The sequence below is a fragment of the Harpegnathos saltator genome, unplaced genomic scaffold (assembly GCF_003227715.2).
Source record: "Harpegnathos saltator strain DR-91 unplaced genomic scaffold, Hsal_v8.6 scaffold17, whole genome shotgun sequence".
In the NCBI taxonomy this organism is placed as follows: Eukaryota; Metazoa; Arthropoda; class Insecta; order Hymenoptera; family Formicidae; genus Harpegnathos; species Harpegnathos saltator.
In genome coordinates this window covers 327,458-339,771 of record NW_020229950.1, presented here as the reverse complement: position 1 = coordinate 339,771, position 12,314 = coordinate 327,458, and the positions used below count along the sequence as shown (strand labels likewise).

Sequence of the window (12,314 nt, the reverse complement as noted above, 5' to 3'; positions counted from 1 at the left end):
ACAATATAAAACGTAAGGCGTAAAACGTGACGTATATCAGCCAATGAGAGAAGGGTTATTCGGACTTGGTGGTTGGTGATAATGACCCATATTCAGAACGTGCTTATAACTATGTTAGCGCGTTGTTAACCAATGAAACCAATGGAAAGCCACGCAATATGCCTTCTGATTGGTTAACAGCGCACTAATATAGTTATAAGCACGTTCTGAATATGGGTCATTCGTTTGTAAACACGCAGTTTCTTTACTTTCTACATAATCAAGATGGATTTACGTCAAGCTCTCCTGCTAACAACGGTGTTGTGTTCGTGGAATGTGCATCTTTTACAAATATATGGAGTACAAAATCGAAGGTTATATCGGCGAGCGAGGTTATATTCACGATCGACGGTGTATTCTTTTTGACACGACAAAACGTCCTCTTCGCTTATTGACTGAAAATTATATGTCGACTTTAAGCTCTACGCTTTAGGCCGTAGGAATTGAGTTTTGCGCAATTCGCTTAGATCTAACGGCTAAAGCTTAAATACTACGCGAATGTCTAAAGGCTCGTCTACATTAGCTGTAAGAGTAAGGCTGTAAGGTTGCAAGACACGAAATGAAATATTTTCATTCGCTGACAGCTTACGTTACAGCCTTACAGCCTTACTCTTACAGCTATTGTAGACGAGCCTTTAGAGACGAAAATGACGTCATTTAACACTTACGGCTTGGAGCTCATATCCTCTTAAAGCAAGGCTGTAGACATACACTTCGCACACAAGAATCGCACCACAGGCCCTTATTCTAGTGCTGTACTGAAACTGCATTACTGCACTAGTTCAGAACTAGAACTGACGAGTACGAAATATTTCTTGAACTTTTCAAACACAAAGTTCAGCTGGAAAGAACAAATCCTGTTATTCATTATTCAAGGAAGTAAAGCAATAAATCTGTTCATTGATCTGTTCTTTTTCAAAAAAATTAGTATATACTTTCAAAACTCGAAAAAGAACAAGTAGACAGTCGAGACTTGATGGAAAAGTGAGGAAAAGGAAATTGGTGCAAAGCAATCTAGGAAATTCAGGGAAAAACAGCCTGCATTCATGCATTTGAACTGAATTTCTCAAAAAGTTTATTTTCTCAAAAAGTGTGCACTGAAGCCATTGAGCTCTATGAGAGAGAGAGAGAGAGAGAGAGAGAGAGAGAGAGAGAGATATATATATATACAGGGTGTTATAAAAGTCCCGGAAGAGGAGAATAACTCGAAAAATATGAGTCCTACAAAAAATGCGAAGTACTGGGTTTTTATGATTTTTTCCTGGCTATCTGACGGTGACCTTGGATTTGACCTTGACAGTGACATTGAAGGTCATTTCAAGATTAGGTCAAGTTTTTTTAAATGGGACCCCATACTTTTGACCCCAGAAATTAAAAGAGCGGAAAATTTTACGTTCGGATATGACCTTGGACACTGCCAAATTTGACTTCTGAAGGTCACATAAAGGTCTAAGCTTGTTTTAGGCTGAAAACGCGAATATCTTCGAAAATGCACCTGCTAGGGAGCAATGTTACGCATAAGAATAAGAATGTAGAGGTCAACGAGGGACATTCAGCCGTGACCTTGCCTTTATTCTCAAGGTCATGAGTTAAGATTATTATTAAGGTCAAACCGGACTTTTTTAGGACTGAAAATCCATACTTTTGACCTAAAAGTGTCAAGATTGAAAAATTTTACGTTCGGATATGACGTTTTCAACCTTGACCTGTCAAACACACTGTCAAACGGTGAACGGGGAACATTTTGAACATCTCTTGTAATCTCAGGTCGAGTTACAAGATGCTTTGCCTTCGGTGGCCGGGACTAGCTGAATCTTGTCCTCAGTGGTCGGGTTTGAGACACCTTGCCTTCAGTGGTCGGGTTTGAGACACCTTGCCTTCAGTGATCGGGTTTGAGACACCTTGTCTTCAGTGGTCGGGTTCCGAGACGCTTTACTTTCAGTAGACTTCACGATCAGTGAAGTAACGTAAAACGCATAATTTTGAGAACAAGGTCAAGGTTGAAAACGTCACATCCGAACGTAAAATTTTTCAATCTTGACACTTTTAGGTCAAAAGTATGGATTTTCAGTCTTAAAAAGTCCGGTTTGACCTTAATAATAATCTTAACTCATGAGCTTGAGAATAAAGGCAAGGTCACCGCTGAACGTTCCTCGTTGACCTCTACATTATTATTCTTATCCGTAACATTGCTCCCTAGCAGGGAGCTGGGAGGGAGGAGTGCATTTTCGAAGATACTCGCGTTTTCAGCCTAAAACAAGCTTAGACCTTTATGTGACCTTCAGAGGTCAAATTTGGCAGTGTTCAAGGTCATATCCGAACGTAAAATTTTCCGCTCTTTTCAGTTCTGGAGTCAAAAGTATGGAGTCCTATTTAAAAAAATTGACCTGACCTTGAAATGACCTTCAAGGTCATTGTCAATGTCAAATCCACGGTGACGTCCAAGGTCACCGTCAGATAGCCAGGGAAAAATCATAAAAACCCAGTACTTCACATTTTTTCTAGGACTCATATTTTTCGAGTTATTCTGCTCTTCTGGGACTTTTATAATACCCTGTGTATGTGTGTGTGTATATATGTACACACCACGCGCGCACGCGCACACACATACACACACGCACGCACACGCACATGCACACACAGCTCAATGACTGAAGCATTTTTTATAGTAAGTTAAAATATACTTAAGCATCGTTTTTTTATTGCAATAAAGCGGGAATTCAATGCATTAGTTTCACAGTCAATAATTTGTACATAGCATCTGAAAATAAACTTAAGATGGTTTTAAAAGATCTCATTGTGAATAAATTAAATAATTAAAAATTATGGAAATAGGTGGTTTTCCATAGATTTTGCAGAAAAAAAATTTTATCACATTATACATTTTATTATATATATTTACAATTTAAAACTTTGGTTTTACTATTGAGGGAACAATACATTTTAAATGTGAACCTGTATAAGATCATAAATATAATGCTGAGATCACTTGTATATGCGTGTGTGTATATAGGAATACGTAGATATATAGTCTCTTCTTTTTTTCAAAGACTTCCTAAGTAAATTGCAACAAATTGGAGTAAAGAAAAGTATATTTATCTCATTCTAACTTATATTGTACAAGTTTGTATAAAATCAGAAAGTTTTTTAAAAAAGAATTTATTACAAATTTATATTTGTGTATATATATACAAGGGCAGTCTGAAAAATTCTCGGCCTAACAATGAGAGAAATTTTTTTTGCCGTGAAATGTTTTATTTTTTAATATAATCTCCTGAAATTTCAATACATTTATTCCAACGTTTTTCCAATAATTCAATACCATCATTAAAGTGTGATTCCGGAAGGTTCTTTTCACTCTGGTGTATAGTAATGGATCCAAGTTTCATCAACAGTTATGAAACAACGGTTGAAATCCATTTCATTTTGCTTAAAACGATCCAAACATGCTTGAGAAATACGCATTCGAATGCGTTTTTGGTCAATTGTTAGCAAATGCAGCACCCATCTTGCACAAAGCTTTTTCAAGCTTGGTGTTACTACTCGAATGATTTGACAGATCGAATAAAATTTTACATGTGTTTATATCAGGGATGACACTTTCCAATACAATTATAGTTTGATAGTTTCTAATGCCATGTATGTGTCAGGTCGTGAACTTTTCAGACTGCCTACATAGTTGTATATATGCATAAATCATAACGTATTGTTACATTTACATATACCTTATACATATATTTATATATATTTTTCAAGACATATTTATTTAGCATTAGTTTTTTGCCTCACTGTCTTGCATTGTCAGTTCCCATTTTTATTATTTAATTTGGTGCCTCACTTCAGCTTCACAGAAAACAAACTTTAGACCTAGTAAGTGTGAAGATGATATTGTTATGTTGATTTATATAAATTATTAGAAACAAAATTATATCATTCCATTGTGTTATTAGAAAGAACCATATAATTTATCATGAAGTTGTAAACTTGTGGACAAAAGTCTCAATAGTTAAATAAAAGTGTAAATAAAAAACTATAAAAAAGCAGTGTAAATAAAATACTATTTGAGCAGTTAATGAAGTATACTACTTAAAAATAAATGATCATTTACTATGTTGTGTCATATTGCTCCAGAAAAAAAAGTGTCGCCAAATTTTGAAAGTTCATAATCGTGTGATTTGTGTTATTGAATCATCTTATTATTGTATCATATCAAAAATAAATATTCTTTTTCTTCATATTTTCTTGGAAACAATATCAATTATTAAGAAACTTTTTCCTCAGTTTTGCAGGTGCAATCAACATTAATCAATATATATCTCTTAAAATTAAATAAAATAAATTAAAGAAAAAATAAAGATAGAATAAGAAAATTAAAATAAGTTAGATAAGTTATAACATCCTTGAATCAGGTACTGAATCGATGGCTGCATTGTACTATACATTTCAATTCCACTTAGAGTATTCCTCGTATTTCTGAATCCACAAAGTATGATAAAAGTCAGTTTGATGTAGAATTAATTTCTTCTGAGCATGGAGCTTTACCGTGAAAATAATATCATAAAAATAAATGTATAATCTGTAATCGACATAACTGGAAACGTTGACAAACGAATAAATACATACTGAGAAGAATACAAAAGACTGTAGCAGCATCTTGTTTCGTATATGCATTTTGTTCCGTATTTGTATTTTTTGAGATGAGATCACTGAACTTTGCATATGGTTGATTAGACCATAACACCTCTAGCAAAGCTAATATTTCTCGGCTTATTAAAGGTATATAGTGTGACTTTTTACTTGAGCTGACAACAAAAAGAGTATCTTTGTTATATATTGGAGAGTTTCTTTCTTAAGATAACAATAAACTATCCTTACGGAAAAACTCTCAAATATTGAGTATCTACATTCAATTATTCGAATTTACTCTCAAATGTTAGTGTATACACTTTTTCTGTAAGGATAAGCCTTATAAAAAGAAAAAAAGTTCTTAAAGAAAAATATCAAATGAAAATGACGTGTTAAATAGAATGCTAAAGCAGAAAGTTTTGTTGCTTTAATTTGCGTGCACGCGCATGTGTATGAAGCTGATTAATTATAAATTAATATTTTAATAATTTCAAATGTCTATTTTAAGAAGGCGACATATAATAAATAATAAAAAAACATTTTTTGTTCTCAATCTGAAAACGGAATAGAGAAAACTGAGAACAAAATTTATCTGCAAAAATGTAGTTTAAACAATTGATACGTTAAATGTTGCAAATTAACAGGCAAAGAAAATTTCGAGATACCATGTAGAAGATAATGAAAGTTGATTTCTTGTTATGGAGGGATCTTGTATCTTTCCCAGTAAAATTTCTATATCTTCAAGGCTACTAGTAACATCTATATCCATATCTGTTCTTATCTCCTGATGTAGTATCAATAACACTGAAATAATTTTATAAATGAGACGTTATGAATTTGAAGTACTGAGAAATCAAAATGTTGGAAACATGAGAAATAGCGATGTAGGGAAAAAAAGGGAGAATTGTGAAAATAAAAGGAGAAATTAGAAAAACATTTTGGTTATTATATATGTTCTAAATTTGTACATTGAAAATAAAGGACAAGCAAGAGTCAGCGCGATAGTTTTAAGAGACTAGTCTTTTAGATGAGTTTGTTATACTAACAGTGGAGCTTGAACAGTACTGAATTGTTCAGTGGAGGGTTGTTCAAGCTCAATGAGCTTACTTGTCATTGATGCTGTATAGTCCTCTCTTGTTTTTTGTAATTCACGTATTTCTTCTTGAGCTGGAATTAAATATATACATTTATTTATAGCATTAAGTTTTAACAAGAATGTTTAATAAGTGAATATTTGAATATGATTCTATGTTGTACTTTGCATAAAAACAGATACAATGTCTTCGTTTGTGCTACTGCATATTTTTTCAGTGTGGTTAATATAAAGTTTGCGCAAAGAGTTTGTATTACATCGTAATGGTTGTTTCAAGAGATCAATGGACGGTATCACAAATGTTTGTGGTCTTTCCATCCCCTGCAAATATTATCCAAAGAATGTCAGTTAGAGTATGAGAGTGTTAGTTGTATGTTGTCTTTGAAAGTTTCTCAGGATTAGACTGTCTGAAACACTGCATTCTTATACTTAAAAGATCTTCAGGTTTGTATACTTTATGACTCTATACGAACTTATATAAGTTGGAAACTTACTCTGCATTGAAAATTTATATTTTGACGCCATTTTTTTAACATTGTGTCTGTTAATATTATCCTCTTATCAATAACTAAATTTTTCTTTTTGACTACAAATGTATCAAAACTCGAATGTACAGGTTCCAATTCCATGTCAATGTCTGGGATTATGTGTCATAAAGAAGCTGTCATTTCCATATCTTTTATAGACAATGTATAAGTTAGTCTTTGTTCTGGCATTGAAGTATCCTCTAGAGGTGCAGCAGCTATGCTCAAAGTATCCATAATAGGTAATTCAATATTTTCTAACGATATCTGTAAAATAATATATAGAAAAGAATTTCAGTGAATATTAGAATAAAATGTAATGTGTGTGATATTTCTGGTTATTCCTGATATTATTTATATTACTTTAAAATGTTAATTATGTATTATAACAATAAATTATAAATTATAAAATACATACACGCTTCCTTTTCGTTGGTGTCTCTCCCTGCGACTGACGTAGCAGTCGTTTTCGTGGAGTTGATGGTAAATTTTCTCTGAATTCATCTGTTATTTTTGATTTATCCGAAAGCACGGGACTCAAGATTGCACGTGGTAATTGCATCTTTCAGCGGAATTCTGTACCAAAAAACTGCTACTATGAGATTTATTATAATTTATTTTACAAATTTATTTTAAGTTATTAAATTATATAATTTAAGTAAATTGAAAGTTATTTTTATAATATCTAAATAATATCTAAATACAACATGATAATCTTTTAAACACTATCTCCAATTTGAAAAATTATCACTAATGTCAAAGTGATAATAAAAAATGAACATTACAAGAAATTTTACCTGCTACAATTTCTATATCAGTTATCTCTGTAGTGTTTTCCTTCCTGTTGTCTGTGATCTGCATTATTTCTTTCATTCCCCTATACAACAAAGTATATATTCTATTAAATATTACTGCTATATATAAACTAATTTTAAAACCAAAAGAGAAAGATAGAGAAAAAGATAATGCACATATATGATGCATATTGTTACATGATATAGTTCATAAAGAATTGAATTTTTTTACATTGGATTCAGGAAGTTGATATGGAAGGTACAGAAATCACAAAAACTAACAATGTGATATTACTCTCATATTGAAGCATAAAGTTCAATTCCTTATTAGTTAACACACCAAAATTGAGGCAAACTGCGTCTTGCATCTAGATGAATAAAAATGTTTGAAATATATTAATATAAATCTGAGGATCTTGGAAAGAGCATATATATCCTTAAACTCAAGGATGGTAATTATATAGAATACCCTCCTCACCTTCGATATCGACGAAAAAATATTTAATCGACGCGTTTTTGCAAGAGAAACAACTTTTCTATTTGAAAAAATCGTCGCTCTGCCTTGTGGAGCAAGATATAAACTGTTAAAGTTGATAACAATTTAGGTTAGGAAACGGAGGCTGTCACGGAGGCACAGATAAAGGCTATCACACACAAATGAATGTAAGCAGTAAGACGTAAGCAGTAAAGAAACTGACCAATTACAATCAATTATTCTTGTAAATTTTAAAATGGCGTCCTTAAATTTCGATTGTGATTGGTCGATTTGCTTACTGCTTACATCTTACTGCTTAAGTTCGTTTGTGTGTGATGGCCTTAAGCAAGATTCTGGATGGGTTTGCAACTTTCCACGCGCCAGTGTTGGGAGATCCAAAGAATTTCCGGGCGTGCGCATTGAGCAAACGCTGTGGGAGCCTCAGAACCGTATTAATTTAAAGGTATTTTATCGCCCGTAAGATACTATGGATTAAAAATTGCAATCGCATAAATTAGGTAATCTAAATCTTGGTTATTTAAGTTGGTTCAGCTGTAATTTTCAATCTATTGTCTAATACGGGCGTAAGATCCCTCGTTTAAAAGAAAATATGAAGGAATTGTAGGGAGAGTAGAAAAGTCTGTGAAAGAAACAGAATATTTTTCATAATTAATAATAAACATATAATTTTATTTTTAATAACTGCAGAAAAATAATATATGAATATCAACATTTGTTGTAATAGCAAGGGAAACTGCGGAAAAACCTTACTAATATTCTTATAATAAAATTGTACAAAACAAATAAACGTTAAAAAGAATACTTATGTTAATGTTGAACACAATACTTAATACTATCATTAATGATATGTAAATGTTTAATATCACACACTTTCACTGTTATTGAACGTACCTGATGCCAACCAATCTTTAAAAATGTTCATACATAACGCTGTTCTAAATTTTTGTGCTCCAACTTTCCTCTTCTCGATGCCACTGGTTGAAGGTTGGTCATTCATTTTCACAGCAATTAATATTTTATTTAACAAAAAATGAACACTATGATTGCACTATCACTATTCTTATACACTACATATAAACACTAAGTAACACTTACATTACATTAATTAATGATATTAAGAAAATATAATGTTGATGTAACATAACATAAATATAACATATTTAATGTTTACTGGGTAACCTAACCCTAAACCACGCACTCGCGGAAGAAACGCGAGAAAACAACTACGGAAAACAAATATTTTGCGCGGGCCCCTCCATGCCTCCTCTGTCAAGAGTTTTAAACCGTCAGTGGTTTTTGACATATATGTAGTTCTACGTTACTTCAGGCATGCGCTGCAAGCATGGGAAATTCTTTGGATCCCCCAGCACTGCCACGCGCAACGACGGCGGAGAGGTTGCGGGAGGGGGGCCTAAGGCCCCCTTTGCACCCCCGTGTGTATGTGTGTGTGTACATATGTTTGAGACATTTTCATTTATTAAACATATGAATTTGTAGTTTATGTATCAGTAGTTATTACACAACAAAAATAACCACTGATACATAAGCTAAAAATTCATATGTTTAATAAATGAAAATGGCCGCGTTCAGCAGATAAAGCTATTTATTAAGCACTTAGTGATTATTAACTATGATTGAAATATTCTTTTAGATCTTTAACGAATCCAAGGGAATGAACCAATCAGGAGCGATAATCACTAAGCGCTTAGGCCCAGTTTCACAACTTGCTTTAAACTCCGTTTAAAGCAAGTTGTGGAATTGGGCCTAAAGCTAAGACTCCATGCATGTGGTGAACTGCGGCAAATGCTGCGGTGACCAATCAGGAGGGAGGCGCAAGTCCGGTTGCGGCAAGCTCCGGCATGCGTCTGTCTCCTGATTGGTCACCGTAGCCGTTTACCGGAGCTCACCGCATGCATGGAGTCTTAGCTTTAGTAAGCAGTTATTTCTGCTGAACACAGCTGTAAAGGTCATTCTACAATGAGGTTGTAATAGCAGAGAGAAGAATGAGAGTGGCCACCGGCCGTATTTCGGGGGATACAGCTAGGCGCATTTTAGATACGCCATCTGACCAAAATGCGCCTAAATTACGTCCGCTAGGCGCACTTTCGCGGTGATAAAAGTAAAATGCGCCTAGGTTCGTGTCCGTACTACTTTCATGCAATGGATAGTAGATTAGAAAAAGACAGACGACAGACAATCGTTCCGTCTTTGTCTCACTACTGAGCGGCGCGCGGCAGTAAACACGAGGCGAGGTAGCGGCGATCTTATCGCTAAGTGAATATCTCTCCGCTTTTCTTTCATCTTTCACGCTCCAGAGACATCAAAAGACGCGGTAGCGTCTCGTGTCAAGGGAACGTGCGAAGCGAGGAATTATTTTTCACGCACGCGAGGTAGCACATGGGAGACTAGACGAGCGTCGACATATTATTTGTTTCTTTCCCGCTCGTCTAGCTTATTAACTGCGTGAGCCGCGAGATTTTTCTCACTACTCCTATACCTCGCTCTTTCTCTCTCTCTCTCGCTCGTTCTTTCTCTCTCTCGCGCACTTGCTCGCTCTTCCTCTCTTTTCGTGTTCTTACGGCTTGATTAAATATATTAATTACATGACAATATATATATATATAAATAAATGACACATATATAGTGTATATGTATATAAAGAATATTTAGTATTAATGCACAAATAAAGAAGAGAGAATTATAATGAGAGACGAAAAGTTAATAGAAATCCACTCTTAGCCAATATATACATCTTTTAAAAATGATTTGTTATTAAAGTATGACAGAATAATTTATTTATGCTAATAAATTTAAATTAAAAATTAAATGAAATGTTATTTGTTTTGTAAAAGATATTCTATTGTTACATTTTTCTTTTCGTAGCAAAAATAAATTTAGTCTAGTAAAAGAAGAAATTAGTTTTATTATCATATTTCAATTACGACTTTATTATTTAATTTTACGAATAGATAACGTGCATATTGTTGCTCAACGGAAACCGCGAGAAAATGGTGATCTCCGTCAAAAAATAAATGCAAACTTTTTAATAATATAATAATTTTTTTACGTAAGTGTTTGTTTTTATAGTATAACCTGTTGAATTTTATTAATTATTAATTCAGCATGTTATAGTATAAAAAATATATTTTAATATAAAAATTAATGTAATATTAATTGTTTGCATTTGCAAGAAATATGGATAGAACAGGATAGGTTGCAATGATACATAGGAAGAAAAAAGATAGATGGATAAATAGATAGATAGATAGATAGATATAGAGATAGATATAGATGGATAAATAGATAGACAGATAGATAGATAAATAGATAGATGGATATAGAGAAATAGATAGATAGATAGTTAGATAGTATAGAAAAAAAGATAAATAGAAATATAATTATCATTATTATTATTATTAATGTTTTCAGTTTCAAGAGAACATTCGCTTAAACGTAAGTCTTACTTAGGTCCAGTTTCACGACTTATATTATATTAACCGGAATATATTATACGACTTATATTATATTAACCGGAATATATTATACGATTTATATTATTTTAACCGGAATATATTATTCGTTAATATTAGAAGTACCGAGCGGTTATTTCTGATCGTTTCTATTTTTTAGATTAATATCCTGTTTCTTTAAGATTACAGGATTTTTGTTTTGAGGGTTTGTTTAATATGATGTTTGTAAAGAATGTATATAAATTTCTACATATAAGATTAAAAATTTGAAAAATATTGCAGTGAAAGCAAGAAGGTTCCACGGTGCGCACGATATCTCAATAACTATTTGACCAATCGACTTGCAACTTGGCAGCATTATAAAATAGACTTCTCTTTACCGTTTTAATTACAATTAACCAAATTCATTAATAATTAATATTTTTTATTAAACTTTACGAGAGGCCAGAAATAGACGATTTTTGTTCTAAATGCTACTATTTTATTATTTGTGTTCCGATTGTAGTTCAGACGATAGCTATACTTATAGAAAATAAAAAGCTACTTTAAATAATTGTGTAAAATTAAATCACACACATTTAGAAATTCCTTGGAATCGTCTATTTGCAACCTCTTTGCTTTTACTGCAATATTTTATATATTTTTAACCTTACATACTTGTAGAAAAATGTATATATATTCTTCAAACATCATTAAGCAAACTCTCAAAACCCGTAATCTTTTAATCATGTGAGCTTTTTCGCTTCCGCAAAAAAAATTAACGAAATATACGTATTTTTTGTCGGGTTCAATAAGGCAACTCTTTAAAAGCCTATCTCAACAAAATTACATAATCGCATCATTGATATGCACAAGGAAATCAACCAATCATAATCCGTACAAGCATGCCTTTTATATTAGACATATTTTACATTTAATTAATCTGTTTCCTTCTCTAGAATAAATAATCATCAAAGGTCAAGATAACGTCAAAATTATTTTAACTTAATTTTGACATAATCTTCACTTTTATATAATTATTTGTTCTACTTCAGTTATGCATATGAACAATATGACTATGCAAGTTTGTCTCAATAAGTTTTAAACTCCGGTTAAAATAAATTATGAAACTAAATCTTAGCGTTTTTCAATCATCGGCATCTTTCACGATGTTACGATTATAAATATTATCTATATAACCAATTGTAACCTACACAATGGAACGCTCTTCGATTGAACCGATTGAAATTGCTCACATCAATTATCAATGATATATGGCCTTTCATTACATTC

The 12,314-nt window shown here is 32.6% G+C and overlaps 1 protein-coding gene across 14 annotated transcripts; it reads right to left on the bottom strand.

Moving 5' to 3' along the window:
• Positions 1-3,113: 3,113 nt before the first annotated feature.
• On the bottom strand, positions 3,114-7,822 carry LOC105185966 (uncharacterized). 14 transcript variants are annotated; one of them, XM_025297118.1, is made up of 10 exons: positions 7,555-7,822; positions 7,372-7,444; positions 7,080-7,159; positions 6,701-6,871; positions 6,253-6,549; positions 5,923-6,079; positions 5,773-5,832; positions 5,331-5,469; positions 4,663-4,841; positions 3,114-3,906 (listed from the first exon to the last, which is right to left on the bottom strand). In XM_025297118.1, the coding sequence occupies exons 5-10, from the start codon at positions 6,385-6,387 to the stop codon at positions 3,857-3,859; spliced, it is 720 nt and encodes a 239-aa protein (XP_025152903.1). In that variant the 5' UTR covers positions 6,388-6,549; positions 6,701-6,871; positions 7,080-7,159; positions 7,372-7,444; positions 7,555-7,822; the 3' UTR covers positions 3,114-3,856. The 14 variants fall into 14 exon arrangements, 13 of the variants coding, with proteins under 13 accessions (XP_025152903.1, XP_019698268.2, XP_025152901.1 ...); XM_019842709.2 differs by having other exon boundaries at positions 7,359-7,444; positions 7,555-7,821; XM_025297116.1 differs by having other exon boundaries at positions 6,701-6,858; positions 7,309-7,444; positions 7,555-7,813.
• Between the last annotated feature and the right edge of the window lie 4,492 nt (positions 7,823-12,314).

What these genes read in the sequence shown, in the direction of transcription:
- LOC105185966 (XM_025297118.1), bottom strand. Translation starts at nt 6,387, where the DNA reads ATGGAATTGGAACCTGTACATTCGAGTTTTGATACATTTGTAGTCAAA. An exon ending in CTATACAGCATCAATGACAA is followed by an intron (nt 5,470 to 5,772) that starts GTAAGCTCATTG and finishes AAATTATTTCAG; the next exon opens with TGTTATTGATACTACATCAG. An exon ending in CTTTCATTATCTTCTACATG is followed by an intron (nt 4,842 to 5,330) that starts GTATCTCGAAAT and finishes TTTTGTTGTCAG; the next exon opens with CTCAAGTAAAAAGTCACACT.